Source organism: Hippocampus zosterae, chromosome 16 (genome assembly GCF_025434085.1).
Source record: "Hippocampus zosterae strain Florida chromosome 16, ASM2543408v3, whole genome shotgun sequence".
Lineage (NCBI taxonomy): Eukaryota > Metazoa > Chordata > Actinopteri > Syngnathiformes > Syngnathidae > Hippocampus > Hippocampus zosterae.
Window position 1 is genome coordinate 18,811,228 of NC_067466.1, and position 19,941 is coordinate 18,831,168.

Genomic DNA, 19,941 nt, shown 5'->3' on the forward strand with positions numbered 1-19,941 from the left:
GCCTCAAATGTTATGTGGGATCTTGGATTGCAGCTAACGAATATTTTCATCAGTGTTGATTTTCCTTATTAATGGAAGAATCCATAAAGAATACTGTTATTCAAATCCAGGACATTTACATTCTTCTTTCCAGAACATTGTATCATCATTTTTTATTTCTTTGTACTTGCAGAGTCAGGAGACCGGTTGTAAAGATCAAATGGTATTGTCACATTTTTACACTAAAAGTATACTCAATAAAACCTTTCAATTTTAAGTACAACTTTATTGTCAAATGTGGTGTATATGTAACATACAGCACAGTTTGACATTGACACAATTTGAAAACTAACTAACGCGAACCAAACGAATCAATAAATGTCCCTAGCATGACAATATGGATCGCGTTTTGAGTGAGGTTGTGCGCAATACGTTTATAATTCGGTAAAATGTGGTCATATGAGAAATAACGTCTTACAGAAGTAAAGAAGTTCGATAACATGGGGCTTGGTGCCTCATTCAAATAGTTCCGCCTCAGAAACGCATGTTCCGACAACGGAAAAATAAATGTGCACTGTATGTTTAGTGTTTTTAAATCTAAATGATCATGTTTATTGGATTTACTTTGACTGGTTGGTTGTATTTTGACTGGTCCGCACGCCTATCGGACTTTGTTTTCTTCTAAACAACCGCTTTTGGACGCGATTGGAGTAAAATCAGTAGATGGCGTTAGTGAGGCACCACAGTGTTCAAATCGCCGTTCGACACGAAGACGAAGTAGAAACAGAAGAAGCCATTGCGGTGTCGTGGCTCAGTTAACAACACACGAAAAAAAACGGGGGAGACAGGCGAGCGATCGAAAGAGCGAGCTGGCTGTCAGCGGGATCACTTCGCATTTTTCCCCAAGCCACATTCACATGAGCAGACGAGTCAAGGCATTCGGCAGACGAATCCACGCCTGAAGAACGAGTGAGTTTCCCGGCGGATGACGCGCACACAGTCGGCCGTCTTAAGGCGAAACGTTCGCCATCTCGGTCGCGACTCATGCTAGGCTAACAATGCTAACGTCAAGTTGGGCTAACTTCGCTCTTTTCGATCCGACTGCTACTCGCCGTGAAATAGCAATTGTTTTCTGAAAACAACTTGCTGTCTTTGTGGTTCGTCTGAGTGGGTCGCTTGTGTTATGTTAGTTCGATGATCACGAGTTTTGGGGCTTGTCGATGCGACGGCGCCGTTCGGAGAAAATGACACGTAACTAGTAGCTTCCTGCTAGCTTCCGAGAGCCGCTAGCATATAGCGTATATCTACATTTTTTGTTAGATACTCCCTTGTACGCTTTTTTTATATTTAAACAAAGATGATTCGAAAACAGCCTGTTCTCGGCGTGACGTGACGTGGCGGGGATTAAATATGAACCCAAAGCTAGTCGAGCTTATCTTAAGGCAACGGTTTTGAGGTGAGGTGCAGCATCATTTCCAGCAGCTCGGTCTGTTTTATTTTCCAAATGTATTTCTGACGTTACTTGTGTCAGCGAAATTAATCGACCTGCCTCCCCCACCACGGGAGGAAACTCGTCTTGTTTCGTTTGCATCTCCATCATAATGCCAAGTCAGCACCGCAAATAATCTGTTCTCAATTGCCTTCCTTGGGATCATATAGAAAAGTTGCAGTAAAAAAAACATTTGTTGACCATTGTAATAAGAATAATAAAATATTCATTGTCCATGGTTTTTACAACGGAGTTACGTTCTCTTGTGAGGCATTAGTATCTTCAAAAATATCATCATTACAATAAATAGTAAAATGACGACGAGATTGTCATAAACCAAGGACCCGCCATACTGTATTTCCTGTCACCGATGTATTAAAATTAGGCCTGAAACAATGACATGAATAATTAGATTGAAAAATGAGCGATGGATCGAGTGGTCCACTCACCCGACTATGCTGTGGGAAGCGTTGGGTTCGCTTCCCATTCGTTGAAAGTTTGAATGGCCAGAGATTGACCGGTGACCAGTCCGGGGCGTAGTCTGCCAGCAGGGCAGCGGGCTCGGCGCGCTCCAGCTCACCTGCGAGTTGAAAACGGGCGAAGCGCCATTCAAAGTCAAGGGAATGGAAATGGATCAACCGCCCGGGACTGCATATTTGCCCCGCTCGTCACAGAGGAAAGCCATCCCGGGTGTTTTGTCTCCCCGGTCGGTGCGCCTTTGTGAGAGTACTCGCCTGACAACATTCCGGTGTGGGGAATCGCAACGTAGCCTAATTATATACATAATAATACACATTATGCATTCTGCCACCTTTTAATTAAAAAAAAACATCAAACTGGTCGGCACGTGTGAACCAGGCTACGAGTAGTTAATTGTGTGCAGTTTGTAATCTCAGATAATTGGATGTCATAAACCCAGGGCCTTGTTTATCTTTTTTTTCTCTTTCCTTTGCCTGAACTTTCCAACGAACCTCCAAATTTGACTAAATTATGTTCAGAACAACGCTATCCGAGCGAGCCGACAATAGTTTTTTTTTTCACACGTCGGCTACAATAGAGGCGTCCGGCATTGGGCTGGCATGTTCTTAGCGCACGTGACGCCAATAAGGAGGCGGCCGGCGTGACCCCTGGATGACGTGTAACTCGGCTGAAGTCGATGTGGCGGCAACCTTTGGCTCGGTTACACTTTAGCCCCGACGATGTTACATCACGAGCGGGAGGAGAGGACGCCATTGGTTACGCCGCTCGAGAAAGGGATTTCAAAGAAGGGGGGAAAAAAGCAACATTTCTCCCACACAAAGACAGTACAAGTGCTTAAAAGCGTATGACACTTTTTTTCCCCCCTACTTTGCACTTCAAATTAGGAATGGACAAGATTTCAGTGCCTCTTGGGGGGTGGGGGGGTCACATTGTGCCAACTGTACCACTTGATGTTTTGCCAGCTGAACCTAAACTTTGCCTTGGTTGTAATTCTCGGATGTGCTTCCTTTCACAGGATTGAACAGCTCCAAATATGTCATTCATATTTGAATGGATTTATAGCGGGTTCAATAGTGTACTACAGTTTTTAGGTGAGTACCACAACCTAGCGACTTTTAGAGACCACACACACACACACACACACACACGAGGCCCTAACGCTAGCGACCCCTCAATTGCTGCCCGCGTTCTGGAGCGCGTCCATGCGACCGCTCTTCGGTCGGTCCTGTTCTCCCTGTCGCACAGGTCGCGCCCGCGCTCGTCAGTCGCAGTCGAGGCATGACGGGTAGCTTTGGGTCGGGAGTGGCGGCTGACTCACGGGAGGGCAAACGTGTAAAAGGTGTTTTCAGTACGGCATGCACCCACAAAAAAAAATAAAAACATCCTTGGAGGAATGATTATAAAAGACGGGAGTCAAACTCGCGTTTCCTTGACCTTATCGGTGGGGAGGGGAGGGGGGGGGGGGGCGTGTGTCACAATTAGCCTCTTTTTGAGCCCGACATGTTGCCCTTTGTTTGCAGGACTGTACAAGAAGTCGGGCAAGCTGGTGTTCCTCGGCCTGGACAACGCCGGCAAAACCACGCTACTGCACATGCTCAAAGACGACAGACTGGGACAGCACGTGCCCACTTTACATCCCAGTCAGTAGTGCGGCCGAGCACCACGCGAAAAAAAAACGAGCAAACGTTCGGGCTTTTCCCTCACTGACATTTTTGATCGCTTCCATCTACTCGTTGTCACGCAGCCTCAGAAGAGCTGACGATTGCCGGCATGACGTTCACCACGTTTGACCTTGGAGGCCACGCGCAAGGTGGGTGCTGCTTCTTGGCGCTACAGCGACCCAAATGGCTGCAAATAACCCCCCCCCCTCCCACCGTTGTGCCGCCAGCCCGCCGAGTGTGGAAACACTACCTCCCTGCCATCAACGGCATCGTTTTCCTGGTGGACTGCGCCGACGGCGTCAGATTGGCAGAGTCCAAAGCGGAACTTGATGTGAGTGACCTCCAATAGGACCCCCGGACGCATTTCCATCCAAAGGTCCACGAACTGAAAAAGTCACAATCGGCCACAGTTGGAACAATTCTTCTTAAAAAAAAAAAGATCAGCTTAAGATAACTTAATGCTACCTTTGAGCAATATGGTTGAACACATTTGAAAGAGCAACACACGTAGACAGACATTCATACTCACAGGCATGTATTCTTTATCCTATGTAAAGACCAACTCATATTCTTGTGCCTTACCGTCATCGTCTCCATGCGTGTACCCGTATATTGGTATCATACCGCCCCCTCGTGGCCAAGGTTGTCACTTCACGGCGCCTGTTCAGCGAACGTCAGACGGCGGTCTTTCTTTCCGTCCCGGTGGTAACGCATTTGTGCGACTTTTGCGCCTGTTCAGGGTTTGATGACGGACGAGACCATTGGGAACGTGCCCATCCTCATCCTGGGCAACAAGATCGACCGGCCGGAGGCCATCAGCGAGGAGCAGCTGAGGGAAAGGTTTGGACTGTACGGCCAGACGACGGGCAAGGTGAGCGGCCGCCCGGAACCTCTCGACAGTGAGGCGGACATGCCGACTGCTACGCCGCAGGGTTGCTTTAAAAAAAAAAAAAACAATAATAATAATCTTCAAACTTGAAAGGGCTTTGACGGAGCGCGTGTGGTTTACCGCAGGGCAACATCCCGCTGAAGGAGCTGAACACGAGACCCCTGGAGGTGTTCATGTGCACCGTGTTGAAGCGCCAAGGATACGGAGAGGGATTCCGCTGGCTCTCGCAGTACATCGACTGAAGGCGGCGCCACCTGCCGCACCCTCACCGCAACTACAACAAATAGAAAGAGCAGCAGCAGCGGCGGCGGCGGCGGCGGGCGTGACCGCCCACCCACCACCAAGACGACGATGACAACAACTCGATCCCAATAGACTTTTATTGGTTCTTTGGGTTCTGCACTTACACAACCACACATTCGTTTGTCCCTCTCTATAGCGCAAAGTGGACAACCTTCCCCCCCCCCTCCATACAACGGCGTCCATTTGTTCTTTACACGGCATTTCTATTCAATCATGTTTTTGTTTACTTTTATGACGGCATCAATAAACGGAAAGGACCAACACCCCCCCTCCTTGCCTTGCTCACACTGAGGGAAAAAAAAATCCCAATTTGATTTTCTTTAATATATATTTTGATATTAAAAAAAGTAGCGCAATAGCTCAATATTACAAATGTATGAAATGTACACCAAAATGGTACATGGACGTTATATCCTTTATGTTCGTTACATTATGCATGCCTTGTTCTGTTTCAGTTGTAACCCCCCCGACCCCACTTTTTTTTTCTTTCAGATTATGGCTATGATTGTTAGAAAAGTAAGAGGAAGATGCCATTTGGGGTGAGGGGGGGGGGGGGGGGGGTATTAGCACACATGTCCAGTTCCCTTGTGTCTCTCTTCATTCCAGCATCGGGTGGCGACTGCATTCCAAAAGCAAGGCTGGTGGTGGCGGCGGCGGTGTGGTTTGCATCATAAACGTGTAAGAAGAAGAAATGATAATAAATGTTTGCAATGAATAACAGGCTTTGACATCAATACAGCAAAACGAGCGCATTTTTGTGCGTTCTTGACCTCGCGTCACCCAAATTTTTCCTCTTCACCAGTGACACAAACGTTTGAGTGGGATCATTTATTTTGGAGATTACACAAATCCTGTGGACAACTTTGAAAAGGTACAAAAGGAAAAACTGAAACACTAAGATGACTTCTTGGTATTGTATCTTACAAAAAAAAAAAAAAAACGTACATCACTTCCTTCTTTTGCGACACTATTTTGATCCATTGTCACTCCTATTAAAAATCCGTGCGCGAGAGAGAGAAGAGTTCAAAGTGGCTAGAAAAGTCCAACGTACCCCGTTACAAAGTGGGCATATCAAGCTGGACGGGGCGGGGTCCGTTCTAGGGCGTGGGGGGGCCGGCGTCGTTACCACTGTCCACGTCGTGCTCGGCGGGGCCGTCGTCGTCATCCAGCTGTTGGCTGGTGTAGTTGGTGATCTCCAGGAAGCCGCTGGGCTCCACCACCACGTTGGACTGGCTCGAGTCCGGCACGATCGAGTACTGAGGGATCACCTGCGCACCGCAAAAACACACACGAGTCCAAGTTTAGCTTCTCTACAATTTTTTTTGGCGGGGGTCAACACAAAGTTAAATGAAATGACCACAAATAAGCCTTGCAAAGACATTGTCCAGAAAACCGAAAGCGCCTGGAAAGGAGCGCAGACGTACCTGGATCACCTCCAGGCGCTCTTTGGCAAAGTGTTGGGCCGCCGCTCGCTTGGCCTCCAGGGCCTGCGCCTGGGAGGGCCGCTCGCCAGACGAGTCCACCAGCACGGGCTCGGTGCCGGGGTCGATCTGGGCCTCCATCATGGAGATCTTCAGGATGTCGGACACGGACGCCTCCTCGTCCAGCGCCGGCCCCGAGCCCGGCTGGCCCGCCAGCTCGGCATCGTCGCTCGGGACGGGCGGCGCGTGGCCGGCCTGCTGCTGGTGGATGCCGCCGAAGGTGATTTTGGTGACGGTGGCGCTCTGCGTGATGATTGGCTGCTGCGCTCCGACGCGCGACACGACACTCGCCGTTAGCATGCAAGTTCCCACTCGATATGTACGATTTGCGCGATATGTCGACGGACTGACCTGTACCGGCGCGGCCTTGTCGGCGCCAATGGGGTGGTGCGCCTGCAGCGGCGGCGGGTGCGACATGGGCGCGTGCAGCGGCCTGTGGTGCGACGTGGGCGCCTGCTGTAGTTTGGGCAGCTGCGGCGTGACGAGCGAGGGGGCGGCACCCTGAGGCTTGGCCGGACTCTGCTCTCTCAGTTTGGGGAGCTTCTTGGCCGGTGAGGACGAAGAGGAGGGCGAGGGAGAGGAGGGGGGCGGAGCCTGGTTGAGCTGAGGTTTACTCTGCAGCTGGGGAGGATGAGGAGGAGGAGGAAGAGGTGGAGTGGTGCCTTCTGGGTGGCTGGCAGCCGTGAGCTGAGGAGCGGCGTGGGGGGCTTGCTTGGGGGCGTCCGTCTGGTTGCTGGAGCGGTAAAACAAGCCGGTCTGAGGGTCCAGCGTGTCGCCTTCCAGCTCGCTCGCCTCCAACGCGGACTCGCTTTTACCATCGGAAGGCTGCGACGCAAAAGATGATGACATGCAAATAAAAAGAAGTCAATCAAGGAGAATACACCCGACACTTCCCGGAGTAGGATTTGTCCGGGTGTGAGCCCTGCTGTCCTGCACTAAAATGGCCGCGTCAACAAAACGGCCGACTTCCTGTTCCAGTTGGGCCATGGATCGTTTTTTTGCGCATCCTGTCCTGAATGACATTTCCAACCCAATTTGCCGTCAATTCTTCAAACAGGCGTCGGGGTCCAATTTTTGTCCGTTTTTTTGGAATAACTTTTCAGGGAAAAGTTGGCAAGCCAAAACTTGACAAATTTTCCAGGAAGCCAACTGAATGAATTTGCCCAAAATGGCGGCCTCAGAGTAAAACGGACGACTTGCTGTTCAATTTGGGGGATGATTTCTATCGATTGTTCGCTTCTTGCGTTCCGTCACGATAGACACACACACACTTTTCTCCTCACCCTGAGGCTGACGTGCGTCACCGCGGTTACGGGCGTGGCGTCGACCGGCTTGTTAGCCACGGGAACCTGGCCGACGCTTTTGTAGGGGGCGGCGGGGGTCGAGGCCGCACGCTCCTCCATCGTCGTCGTCCGGCTCACTTTAGCTGCGAGGCAAACGTCAGGCGTAGCGTTGGCGAGAGAAGCGTCACAAGCGAGGCCACGAGACGGCAGGGCGGGATGTGGTACCAGGCGGCGGAGCGGTGGCGGCGGCGGCGCCCGCTTGGGGCTCGCCGCCGGGCGGCCGTGACGACTCCGGGCTGCTCCTCTTCTCCTGCGCCAGCTGGATGGGCACGGCCATCTGGCTCAGGTCGATGTGCGCGTGCTGCCTGGCTTTGGACTCGCCCTTCTCCTTCACTACGCGCACAACAGGGCCGTTTTTGCTTTAGCGCCATCTGTTGGCATCTCAGTTGTCAAGGAGCAACGTTCAGATGAGATGAGGCGCCGGTAGCCATATTTTACCCGAGGTCTGCTGCAGCTCCAGCAGAGCTTTAATGGTGGACGCGGCGGACTGGGATTCGGCGGCGGTCACCTCCTGGTAGATGATGGTCGGGGCCGACTCCACCGACACCTCCTGCTCCGTCCACTCCTGCTCGCGGGAGGACAGCACGTGCAGCACCGCCTGCGTCTCTGCCAGAGGGACGAGCCCCCGAGAGCGCATTCAAGCATTTGGCGGCTTCGAGAGCCCGGCGCCACGCCAACGCCGCGGCGTCCCGCCTACCGTGCGACGCTTCCCCGGTCGAGCTTTCCGCCAGGGCGCCGCACTCGTCCTTCGTGCCGCCGTCTTGAGCGCTAACGTGGGCCGCGTCGACCGAGCGGGTGACCTGCTGCAGGGTCTCGCTGACCAGCTGCCGGGTCTGTTCGCTCACCACGGCCGTCTGGTACACCGGCTTGGGCTTGATGAGCACCTGGAGCAGAAAAAGACAAAAAAAAAAAAAACCCCAAAACTGCTGCAATCTCGAATTTTGAAGGAAGGGAAAAAAAAAAGTGACTAACCTGCGTCTTGCCCTGCTGGCCGTAGACGATCTTGGTGGGGATGATCTTGGTGGCGGCGGCGGAGGCGGCGCCGGCGCTCAGGCCTTTGGGCTGCGTGACGATCATCTTGGTGATGGGCCTGCCGGCGGTGATGATGGCCGGTTTGGTCCCCGGGACGGCCTGCAGGCTCTTCTCTCCCTGGCGCCGGCGTAACAAGGCTTGTTAAAATGAAATCCTCGCACGCTCAAGGCCACGACTTTGCCGCCGCCGCCATGTTGCACGTATTTCCGGGTGACCCGTGACGCTGCGGCCGGGAAACGCACCATCGAGGCTCTGGTTCACGCCCACAACGACTATTTTTTTTTTTTTTGTCAACACCCAGTTGAGTCTGCCTCCATGCAGATGTAGGCCACGCCCCTCACCAAACTTGCACAGGTTATGGAAAAAAAAAAAATAGATCCCAGGAAAACTTCAGGGCTGTCTTTTATTTGTAATCAAATTACTATTTGAGAGAGTCATCGTTTTAGCCCTCCATAGACTTTTATATTTTATTTTTTTTAATGAAATTGAAAATTGAGGTCGGTACGCGGTCCCCGCCCGATGTGCTACCACCCGGAGATACACCGGCGCCCGTTTAAAAAAAAAACAAAAAAACAGTGTAACGGCCTTGTACTGACCCCCGCGTTCAACAAGGTGGTGACCACGTTCTTGCCGGGCAGCCCTTGGATGGTGGACCCTTTGCCGCTGGTCTTCTGGACCACGATCACGTTGGGTTTGGACGACATGGGGATGGTGGTGATCTTTGTGGTGGTGCCTGCGGACGCCAAAAAAAAAACAACACACCGGTCGTACACGCAGCATCCACATTTTCCGAGCCAGATATGGACGAGATACACGTGGACGCCACTCGTACCCGACACCATGTTGCTGCTGATGATCTTCCCGCCCAGCGTGGCCAAGGACTTGGGCACCACCGTGATGATGCTGCCGCTCGTGGTCTTGACGTAGGTGGCGGCGCCGGCCGAGGCCGAGATGCGGGCGCCCAGGTTGGGGGCCACGGCGGGCCGCGTGTAGGTGGCCTGGGTGGCTGCGGGCACAAGGTTGCACAAGGACCTTTAGCACCTCGGGAGCAGATACGCCGGAGCGGCCGAGAAAGGGCCGAAGCCACCCGCTTGACTTTGGGCGTGGTCCGCTACCACTTGCTCACATTCTATTCAACTTTTGTTTTTTTTGGGGGGGGGGGGGGGTGAAATTTCACCGGCAGTTTCCCCGAAGAAAAGCTAACGAGTGGGCAACCTGTGGGCTGAGTGACCAGCTTGGTGGTCATGATGGCTCCGTTGCTGCTGACCACCATGATGGGCGAGGAGCTGCTGCCGGCGCCGCCGCCGCTGGACAGAGCCGCCGCCGCCGACGGCTTGGGCAGGATTTTGCTGGGCTGCACCTGCTGAGTGATGATCTTCACCCCTGCGCACACAAAATTCCTTCACCAATGAACGTGGGGCTTTTTTTCGTGTGAAAAGTGGAAATCCTACCAATGTGGGGAAGCAAAGCCCATGAAATCAATAAATCCGTAAACTCCTTGTTCTCCGTTTCTTACCAGACTCTTGCTTGATCTGAATCGTGGGCTTGGGGCCCGGCGAGGCGGCGGCGGCCTGGCCCACGCCGGAAGCCCCCATGGACGACTGTTGCTTGGGGAACTGGCCCAGGATCTGCGCCGGGGAGCCCGCCAGGGTCTTCGGGGAGGGCAGCCTGGCCGAGGCCACTTTCACGCCCGCCGAGGCGGCGCCTGAAAGCGCAAAACAGCGCATTTGAGCTTTCCACCGCGTCATCGAACGTTCCTGTCGGCGTCGACGCCGCTTACACGAGGACACGGCGGACATGACGGCCGAGGGCGAGGAGGAGACCACGGCGGTGACGGCCGGCGCGGCCGAGGGGCCGCAAGTGGCCGCCGGGAAGACCACCGTCTGCTTGTGGGTGGGCGTGGTCAGGATGGAGCTGGAGGCCAACTTGGACACGCCGGCGTTGTTGTGCGACTTGGACAGGATGTTGGGCACAAAGTTGGAGCTGGGCGACGTGGTCACGATGATCACCTGCGAAGGAGAGCGCCGCCCGAAGGTGAGGGGGAGAAGGACGACTGCCGGTTGCGGATGCGCGGCGGCCACCTTTTGCGTGCTGCTGCTGGTGGTCTGAATGGTGGGCTTGGTGAAGGTGATCTTGACGGGCGACAGGTGCGGCGGCAGCGAGTTGGCGATGCTCTGCATGAGGTTGCTCATCTTGGGGCTGCCGCTCACCACCGGCGCCGCCGCCACGTGCTTGGCGGCGGGCGACGACACCTTGGCCGCCTCCTTCAGCAGCACCGGCGACGAGCCGGACGAGTTGGTGCGCCGGCGCTTGCGCGGCTTCTCGTCCTCATCGGAGCAGCTCACGCCTAAAAATCAAGACCGCGTCCGTTTTAGGCAACGCGCGGCGCTCTCCGCGGGAAAGCGCCGCGCTGCGGTGTCACTCGGCCGACTTTTGACGTAGACGGTGCTTCCGCTGGGCAGCACCACCACGCTGGACGAGGGGCTGGGTGGCCGCGGGGACTTGGTGGCCGTTGCCGCAGCGCCGCTCGTTGCCGTGGAGCTGCTGGAGGTGCCTGTCGTGCTCGTGTAGGAGTAACACACGACCACTGCGAGGGAAAGGAGGAGGGGAGTCTTGTCACTTCACATTTGTGCGTTTCGCAATTAGACACGTTCCCCCCCCCCCACTGCAACCAGTCCCCAGCTACTCACTGAAAATGGTCGCCATGTTTTTTTTTTGCTTTTTGGGACAATGTCCAAAGGCGCCACCAGATGGTGCTAAATGACTCAATATGAAACTCAGATCGTTCAGCCCTAAGAAGGGACAAATTCAGTACGTGGGGGGGGGGGGGGGGGGGGGGGGTTCACTGGGAGGGCTGGCAGTGAGTTTTGAATGTTTTCAGGGCAGTGAGAAACTAAAAAAATAAAAAAAACGCCGCTCTTTGGACTACATTTGTGACCCCAGTGGAATCGCCTTTGTTGCATCACAAGAGAAAAAAAATGCTCCAAAAAAAAAAAAAATCAAAGAACCTTGTGACAGGTGATGTCACAGAGCAAGAGCCTGCCTTTGTGCTCTCTGCCGCTAGTTTGTCAGACTCGTGCGGAGAGACGAAGGCAAGCGGAGCTATGGGTGCGTGGCAATCTTGGCTTCGCGATATCATGATTCAGCTTTTTGGGCTCGGTGACAAAATGGCGCCCACCCACCTTCCTTGTTCCCCGTCTCAGCCGGCAACAGCATGGAGGCGTTGTGAGTGGCGGCGGCGCTGGCCACCGCGTTGGCAGTGGCGGTGAAGGCCGTCTGCGGGACCAGCCGGGGCATCAGCGGCACCAGCCGCCGGCCCTCGATGGACCATTCGGACGAGCTGTTCTGACCCGCCATGCTGCGTGGGGGGGGGACGCCACCAAAGGCGGGTGAGTGAGGCGCGCTCGATTACCGACCGAAGCGCTCAGCCGGCGGCGAGTTCACTCACTGGTACGCGACGGTGCAAAGGCGCTCGTCGTTGACGGCGCGGCGCACTTCGGCGCGGTGGCGCTCGGTTGAGATGCTAAGGAGAGGAAAAAAATCTGCTTTGATTTCAAGGCATGTGAAAAATAATTCCGTCAATGTCGTGAATGAGTCGATCGCTATCCATTTGGGATTGTATGCATCCGTGGAGAGTTGTAGAACTATTAAGCACACCCATAATTCACTTGGGAACACCCCAAAAAAAGTGGCACACGCCAAGAATTACCCAAGGATTTTGGTGAGCTCTCCCAGCAGATCCTTCTTGTCCTTAGTGAGGTCTCCCTGGGCTCGCAGGGCGCTGATGACGCCGGCGTACGCCTCCAGCTCTGCCAAGAGGGGGACAACGCGTTCATACCGCGAGGGCCTCAATCGCGTAAAGCTCCTTCGAATACAAACAAAGGATCTTGAACCGAGATGGGTTTTACGATTCATCCTCATCCATGAAGAGGGTCTCTCTCGTGCCGATGGCAGTTTTCACATGCCGAGATGTTAGAAACCGCGCCGAGAGATCTTGTTGGCAATCTTTTGACCGAGGATGCCAACTTGGAGCTTACCCAGTTTGCGCAGTATCCTTTTGCACTCATCCCTGCCCAGGTCAAGGATGGTGGGCCAGACCACCGGCATGGTCCCAGTCAGCAGCGGTTTCTCCAGCTGAATCATTGGCTAAAGACAACAATAATGGCAACATTATCTTCACTAGAAATACAGTTGGCAGACAAAGTCTTATTCTTATTCCTTCAGAGGATAAAGAAGATCTGCCTGTGGGTATTGTGTTAATGTCCGTCGACATGAGGGAGCACGGCTAGCAAGAAACGCGGCGACTAACACTTGGAAGTGTGTTTCTTGGATTTAAACCACACACGAGAGTCAGGGCGCTCGTATTGGATTGGATACAACAGGTGAAATTGATGAATCTGAATGGCAATTTTGCCTGCCCGGGTTTGAATTTAAGCCAGGCTTAATATGACACTAATGTGACAGTGCTAAAACTTGAACTACAAGTGGAACGATGCAAACAATAATGACAGGGCGCGCGCCTCATCGTTTCTCCAAGCGACTCAAGAGAATCGCCGGAAACGGCTGTGGACGATGGTTGTGTGCGTTCTGTCACTTTACTGCCCATTTCTCGCCACCGGGAACACATCAGGTTCAGCAAACGATAACGCGTCCAAAGGGTGTCATTACTTCATACGAGCAAATGATGTTTAGTGGCGGGCGCGAGGGCGGTCAAATGACTGACGTTAGCTTCGAATGTTAGCCTCTGCTGGAGTGGCTTACCTCTCGTTAGCAGGACAAACACAAGGCCTCGACAGCGTTAAAAAATACACAACTCCAAACAGCCATAGTTGAAGATTACATTTTATCCAAGCCTCTGCGTAGCGATGTTTTGCTCGAGTGAACCGGAGCGACAAGCGCCCGAAAAATGAGTTTAAAGTCAAATGTGCTAATGTTTACGTTGTCTGTTAGCAGAGCTCAGCCCAAAGGGAAGGAGCTTGCTCCTTCGTGGGATTTTTGATTGTTTTTTTTTGTCCCGCTTTTATCAAGTGCTGCCGCCTACCGACGACAAATAACAGCGCAGCCTCAGAATCAAACGACCACTTCGCGGACCGTTCAAAAACACGCCTACGTGGGCAGAAGACACACGCAAGAGACTCGATTGTGACTCCAGTTTGTTTTACGATCATGTCTGTATTAATTGAGTTTTACACTCTAACGGTGTGGAGTAGCTATAAAATTTCATTTGATATTTTGCCGTTTTAATCACTCCCTCGGAGGATCACGATGAGCATTTGAACGCATCTTTTTTTTTTGCCAACCGAGGGGAAGAGAAGAGGACAGAGGCGAAAGCATTTCCTTCTATTTTGCATCCGTGGGAAGATTCATTGGGGGGGAAAAACAATTGCAGCGGGCCGACTTGGAGATAGAGAGACGACGCCATTGACAGGGGACGCGACGGCGAACTTTTATTTGGGGATTTTGAACCCGGCCGAAGTTTGACACAACTCCCCTCCCTCCCTCCTCTCACCCTTCCAGGATCCATCCATGACACCACGGTGTCATGAGGGAACACTTTCCCACGGAAAATAAAGACACAACCGTCTCGGAGTGCTACAAGTAAAGTACACTCCGCGAGAGTGTTTCTACGTTCTTTTGTTGCTTGCTTGTTTTTAAACAGAACAAAGGGTGGAGAAAATAGAACAGACTGCAGGGGGGGGGGGAAATGCTTGTGGAGGAGCGGCAGTTGTGATTTTTTTTTTCTTCCAGGAAACACTCCCCAAAAAGAATATAACGGACTCTGGCTGGATGCTTCACCAAGCCCGAAGAGACAAGTGTTCTTTTTATTACACTAAAACGGCGTTATGAACATGTTATTCGGCTGAAAAAAAAAAGTTGGACAACAGCAAGGGAAGCCCAATGAGCGGGACACAGACGACGCTCACCGATAGGTAAGCTCGCGAGTTACCGTCGTTGCATAATGATGAGTGAAACTACGGGGAAGGCTGTGTTGAAAAGTCAAGTTACGGAGTCATGTCTGTGTGCTCGTGTCCATGACGTACACGCCGATCGCACGACAAGGTCGTGGTTGACCCCAAGGCAGTGTCAAAAAACTGCAGTTTTCCGTAATGTTTGGTTGAATTGGTGGCGGCTACTTTAAAATTGCTTTTTTTGGGGGGCGAGTAGGTGGTAAAGCTACTTGGGACTACTGATAGCACCGAACTCCAGAAAGGGCGACCGAATATTAGGATTTCAGAAGCAATTTTTCAATCTGATTTTGGTGATGAGCAGTAATGTTTTTAGCGCAAGCATACTTTGGGCAAACAGTTGAACTTTGGGACGCATGAGTTTTGTCACAATAGGTGAAGGAAATTTCCAAAGCCACCCTACCGCAGAGCCCAGACATGAAATAAGAATAATAAATTAAAGAGGGTGTGCACACTTATGCAACCGCACAAAGGATTACTTTCCCCTCCAAAAGAAACCACACCAAAACATTTTTGCTTCAAGTCACAATGGTGAAAAAAGTTTTGAATTGATTTAAGTCATTTGTTTGTTGCCCCCCCCTCTCCAAAAATGCCATTTGAATAGGGGTGTGTAGACTTTTTGTAGCCACTGCATGTCAAGAGCCTCAAAGAGTCAATTGAAAGGCAAATTTTCTGGCTTTCTCCCCAACCACACTCGGGAGGGAAAAAAAAGAAATGGCCTAATTGAAGTCACACACGTTGGTGGTAGAGCATCAAAACAATCGCTCATTTGATTTGCTGACCCTCGGCAACAACGGGGCTCTTTTTTCCTCCCGACATCGCATTAAAAACGGCAAAAGGGGCTCTCCAACGGAGTACACACGACAATGGCATGGCGTGACGGCACGGAAATGAGAACAAAACTTTCTCTGGGGTGTTCAAATAAGTGACCGTGGCCTACTTTGGACGCAGGTCAGCCTCTCTTGGACCTGTGAACACGTTAGCGCATTTGTTAGCAAAGCATCGTTTCTCGAGCCGTGTGCACGCAAAGACGAAAAGGTCTCACGGCGATGCTCACGTGTTAGGCGTGGGGGCTTGCATCTGCGATGAACATCAGCGACATGTGGTACTTTGTTAGCCCCGTTATAAGGTGAGATCATCTTTCGGGCGTGTTAGCATTAGGTTAGCAGCCTTTGAGTGAGCTATCAAAATGAGTTTTAATAGTCAAGATCAAAGGGAAACAATCTTCTAGCTCAGGGGTGTCCAAACTTTTTGCCAACGGGGCCAGATTTTATGTGGTAAAATGTCGGGGGGCTGACCTTGGCTGACATTCTTAACATTGAACAACAATATTGTTCAACAAATTTTAGTAAGCCAGTCTGTTTCACATTTCCATTTTTATTTTAATTTCAACAATCTTAAGAATTTCTTTTAGTTCATTTGAAACAGGAATTTGAAATATGACATATCAGTCAATATAAACACGGAGTGATGTCTTGTTAATTCGTGAGTGATGCCCTCTAGTGTCTAAATGCTATTACTCATTTAGTGAATGCTATTACTCATGTAGCCACTAGAGGGAAGCAGTACTCTATGAAACATCACTCACCAGTCTACGAGACCTCAGTCAATGCAACACGTGTTCCATTGCGCCCAACCTGCGGGCCAGACGGCACTGATTTTATGACGGGGGCCGAGGGCCGGATGAAATTCGACCACGGGCCGGATTTGGCCCGCGGACCGGACTTTGGACATGCCTGTTCTAGCTGCTTTAGCCAGATTGGATCAAGCAGCCAGAAGAGGGTCAACTGAGCCCGGTTGGCACAAAGCTCCATTTCCTGTTCCATGCTCGTTCTCCTGCGCTGGCATGAGGAAGGAAGAGAAAAAAAAATCAACCAAAACACCAAATATGCATTCGCATGTCGTTAAAAATAGACAACAACAGAAGCAGGTGTACTTGAAATCATACATTTCTTAAACTCACCCTGGTGTGCCGTTTCATGCGTTGGTGTTCCCCCCCTCCCAATCTGCGCTGAAGTTTGGCCTCATTTGTGTTCTATTATCTAAAGCAGGAAGAGCAGGAAAAAAAAGGTTGAGTTGCCCAGCAACAGCCCTGCCAACTTCTTCTTGGTTTTTTTTTTTTGTTCCTTTTTCCTCTCCTTTCCAAGCGTTTCTCAGAGGAAAGAATCCGCTCCGGGGATTGCTGCTCTTTACTAACATCTGTGCTGTCATGTGACGGGAAGTAGCCAAGTACAAATACTTTGAATAACATACTTAAGTACTGTGACATATGCTTGAGCACTTCTTTCCGAGAACCTTTTACCGATACCCCTACGTTTAAAAAAAAAAAAAAATGGGTGCCTGTTCCAACATGTTGGAACAGGCTCCGCATCTGTGCCCTTTGTGGCCGTGAGTAGAAAAGTGGACAGACGCTTGCTTGGGAGTAGGCCCCCCGCTTGGCCTCTTATCATTGCGACTGCGCCACGTAATTGACAAGATTTGGAGAACACGGCAGCCATTCTAAAAATAGACCCCCCCCCCACCCTCATCCCACAAAAAAAAGACAAGAAAATAAACATAAGTGCTCAGTCCAGCATTCTTGTTCTAATCTGATGTGTAGCTCCGAGGGGATGTGAAGCAACATTGTTGGAAATGTCCCGATGGATGTCAAGTGAAGGCAAAGTTTAAAAAAACGAAACTAAAAGTGGCAAAGTGCCCGAGCGTAACCGATAAGCGGCTTACATGCGCAGTGAAAATGGGGCCGGTTTGAACGTTTTCTCTCATGCAAAGCAAGATTATCGCATGTCTAAAAAACCATCGAGTCTCAAGTCGTTTGCCGGCCGAAGAAGCTCACGCGCTAACTTCAGCGGCCCGCCAGGCCCAACGAGCGCCGCCGTCTCGTCTCCGAGACACTCGCGCACCTTGTCGCCATCTTTGCCAGCTTCGTAGCGCGTTCAGGAGTCTCGAGGGGAGCCAAAAAAACTTCCTCCTGTCCCTCGCTTCCGGGAATGGGCCCCCGCCAGCCCCCCCACCCCCTCCTCACCCCCTCCCTGTGACGTGGTGGCCATTGTTGAAAAGCCCAGGGCCCCCATTGTCACCACAGTCACTCCAAACAAAGCCTCCTCCCGTTTCAGAAGTCGCAGCGGCCAACTTTTACTCTTCGTACACAAACTTCAACCGTGAAGTCCTTCGGGCCATGTCATTCAAAAAAAAAAGAACTACGTGATCTTTTCAGCTTCTCAACTTGATGCCAACACATCCCTAAATGTGTGAGTCGCAGTAAATATATGCGCTTGGAGCATCCGGTAGCCAGACCACATGCCACTGGGTCATCACGGGCTTTTCCACGATGCAACAACGGGGCGCTCTAAAGCAGCCGCGGAAATCCAAAATCCCTGTCAACATGCTGGCTGTCATTTCAAAAATGACACCCCCCGCCCCTCCGCCGGAACTTTTCTTTTGTCTCACCATGATGTGCGCGTCTTCCTGACGTGCGCACACTCACGGCCGACGAGGCACTCTAAAGTGCCGGTGGTTTTCATGCTGGCCACACCTCTAAATTCAATTTTTTTAAAAAACATTTCCTGTTGCTGCCGTCTTCTCAGGACCCCGAGCATTCTCAACAAGGAGCCTCCAGAGAGGAAGCCAAAGAACGACAAATGCTCCATTTCACTCAAGCACGGTTTGACCCCACCGGTGAGAGACCCGCCTGCTCTAATTCCGTACGGTTAAAAGTCAAGTGCTTCTTCACCTGGTAGCACGAACCAGTGAGGCAACCCAAATTCAACTTTTTTTCTGGCTGCAGTCAACCCCCCCCCCCACACTTATCCAGGAATAGTTGATGAACATCACATGACTGATTGAAAACAGATGAACTCCGCCTCCAGACTGTCCATTTTGCTCATTAAAGTACCACGCGGAACGCAAGGGGGCTTCATACGGAACCATGTGCAGCGCCACATTCTTTTGTAACCCCCACCAGCCCACTATGTCAAAATTCTGACACATTAGGTGCATTTTAGGTTCTACTATAGGAAAAAAATGTGAAGTTGATCAAACCAAATGTGAAGCCACACGTGCTCCACTCCCAAGCTGGCTCATGATCACGCTTCGGATGAGGGAGGGGGGTACCGTGCAATGAGTGCGTCTGGTGTTTGTGCACGCGTGCTCACGGCAGGCCTGGTCCAGCGCTGCGTGATCATCCAGAGGGATGAAAATGGCTTTGGGCTGACGGTGAGCGGAGACAACCCTGTGTTTGTGCAGCTGGTCAAGGAAGGTGAGGAGCTCACACACACACACACACACACACACAGAGAAAGTAAGCCACGCGCTTGCACACAAACATGACTGTCGTGTGTTTACCGTTTTATAGATGGAGCCGCAATGCGCGCGGGTGTCCAAACTGGCGATAGAATCATTAAGGTGATTGATGGATCATTATTTTGTCATTTGAAGGCTTAACTTATGACCACGCTTGCTCTGAGGTTTTGTTGTCGGTCTGCCCAAAAACTGCACCTTAAAAACTGGACCAAATCAAACAAAAAACAAAACTTGAACTACAATCCGTAGTTTTGGCTTAAACAAAAACTGCCCCCCCCCCCCCAATTTTTTAGGTTAACGGGACCTTAGTGACGCATTCAAATCACACGGAGGTTGTGAAGCTGATCAAATGTAAGTACGCGCGCGTTGTTTGCCGCACGAGCTAGCATTTGCCAGCGCTAAACTTTTGTACATTTGGCGCACTCAGCCGGGTCCTACGTAGCACTTACAGTGCTGGGCAGACCTCCGGGTCTTCCGCAGATCCGCTGGAGGAAGACGACGACGACGACGACGACGACACGCTGGATGAGGAAGAAGAGAGCGGCAGCGACCTGTCGTTGCAGATTCACCCAGCGGGGAGCGACACGGCAGCGCGACCTGTAGCCCCGAGGCGCCCCCGCCGCACTCCTCCCTGCCCGATGGGGGTAAGCAGACGACGAGTCGGTCAGGGGAGTCGCTCGGTCATCGCAAAGTGTTCACGTTGACTTTCAAGTCGGCCCCGCTTGATGAGTGTTAGCATAATGCTAACACATAATGCTAAAGCATGCAGACGGGCTCAGGAAATGAGCATCAGTGCATACAGACGCAGAATATGACACGACTCGTGGGCTACGATTTTACCGTGACGCCCTGTAAAAAAAACGACCCGACATTCCTGCAACTTGAGTTGTGATGGCTTGTTGTAGCGCCCCCTGGCGGCCAAGCACCACCGTTCCTCCAATTCGGGGTATGTTTTGAGTGATAAGATTGTCTAATTGTCCAGGATGGATCCATAGACTCCGGGAACACCGAAACTGAAG

General features: G+C 51.7%; 3 protein-coding genes and 1 long non-coding RNA gene across 4 annotated transcripts in view; 3 read left to right on the forward strand and 1 right to left on the reverse strand.

Moving 5' to 3' along the window:
- The first annotated feature begins 756 nt into the window (after positions 1-756).
- On the forward strand, positions 757-5,069 carry LOC127588028 (GTP-binding protein SAR1b). Its single transcript, XM_052046521.1, has 7 exons — positions 757-948; positions 2,964-3,039; positions 3,469-3,588; positions 3,693-3,758; positions 3,837-3,940; positions 4,349-4,480; positions 4,624-5,069. Exons 2-7 carry the CDS (start codon positions 2,982-2,984, stop codon positions 4,738-4,740), a joined length of 597 nt encoding a protein of 198 aa, XP_051902481.1. The 5' UTR covers positions 757-948; positions 2,964-2,981; the 3' UTR covers positions 4,741-5,069.
- On the reverse strand, positions 4,961-14,132 carry LOC127587983 (BRCA2-interacting transcriptional repressor EMSY-like). The gene is made up of 20 exons (XM_052046463.1): positions 13,419-14,132; positions 12,695-12,803; positions 12,367-12,466; positions 12,106-12,180; positions 11,840-12,015; positions 11,089-11,244; positions 10,739-11,004; positions 10,438-10,666; positions 10,174-10,362; positions 9,873-10,040; positions 9,490-9,663; positions 9,254-9,390; positions 8,598-8,774; positions 8,134-8,509; positions 7,791-7,958; positions 7,566-7,708; positions 6,634-7,107; positions 6,226-6,543; positions 5,853-6,069; positions 4,961-5,439 (listed from the first exon to the last, which is right to left on the reverse strand). Exons 2-19 carry the CDS (start codon positions 12,798-12,800, stop codon positions 5,899-5,901), a joined length of 3,603 nt encoding a protein of 1,200 aa, XP_051902423.1. The 5' UTR covers positions 12,801-12,803; positions 13,419-14,132; the 3' UTR covers positions 4,961-5,439; positions 5,853-5,898.
- Positions 14,133-15,699: 1,567 nt separating this feature from the next.
- Positions 15,700-16,504, forward strand: LOC127588041 (uncharacterized). Its single transcript, XR_007958949.1, has 2 exons — positions 15,700-15,863; positions 16,378-16,504. It is a non-coding gene; the product is annotated as an uncharacterized LOC127588041 (long non-coding RNA).
- Positions 16,505-18,274: 1,770 nt separating this feature from the next.
- LOC127588828 (rho guanine nucleotide exchange factor 12-like) overlaps positions 18,275-19,941 on the forward strand; it is a 9,841-nt gene continuing 8,174 nt past the window's right edge. The window contains 6 exon segments of the mRNA XM_052047693.1: positions 18,275-18,298; positions 18,780-18,878; positions 18,975-19,024; positions 19,216-19,273; positions 19,350-19,400; positions 19,403-19,566. Of these exon segments, the coding sequence (XP_051903653.1) occupies positions 18,986-19,024; positions 19,216-19,273; positions 19,350-19,400; positions 19,403-19,566 (312 nt within the window). The 5' untranslated portion in view covers positions 18,275-18,298; positions 18,780-18,878; positions 18,975-18,985.

Excerpts from the sequence above, each read along its gene's own strand:
- LOC127588028 (XM_052046521.1), top strand. The coding sequence starts at position 2,982 with ATGTCATTCATATTTGAATGGATTTATAGCGGGTTCAATAGTGTACTA. Across the intron at positions 3,589-3,692 it reads CGTGCCCACTTTACATCCCA|CCTCAGAAGAGCTGACGATT; the intron begins GTCAGTAGTGCG and ends GTTGTCACGCAG. Across the intron at positions 4,481-4,623 it reads ACGGCCAGACGACGGGCAAG|GGCAACATCCCGCTGAAGGA; the intron begins GTGAGCGGCCGC and ends GGTTTACCGCAG.
- LOC127587983 (XM_052046463.1), bottom strand. The coding sequence starts at position 12,800 with ATGATTCAGCTGGAGAAACCGCTGCTGACTGGGACCATGCCGGTGGTC. Across the intron at positions 10,363-10,437 it reads CATGTCCGCCGTGTCCTCGT|GCGCCGCCTCGGCGGGCGTG; the intron begins GTAAGCGGCGTC and ends TTGCGCTTTCAG. Across the intron at positions 9,664-9,872 it reads GCTGGTCACTCAGCCCACAG|CCACCCAGGCCACCTACACG; the intron begins GTTGCCCACTCG and ends TTGTGCCCGCAG.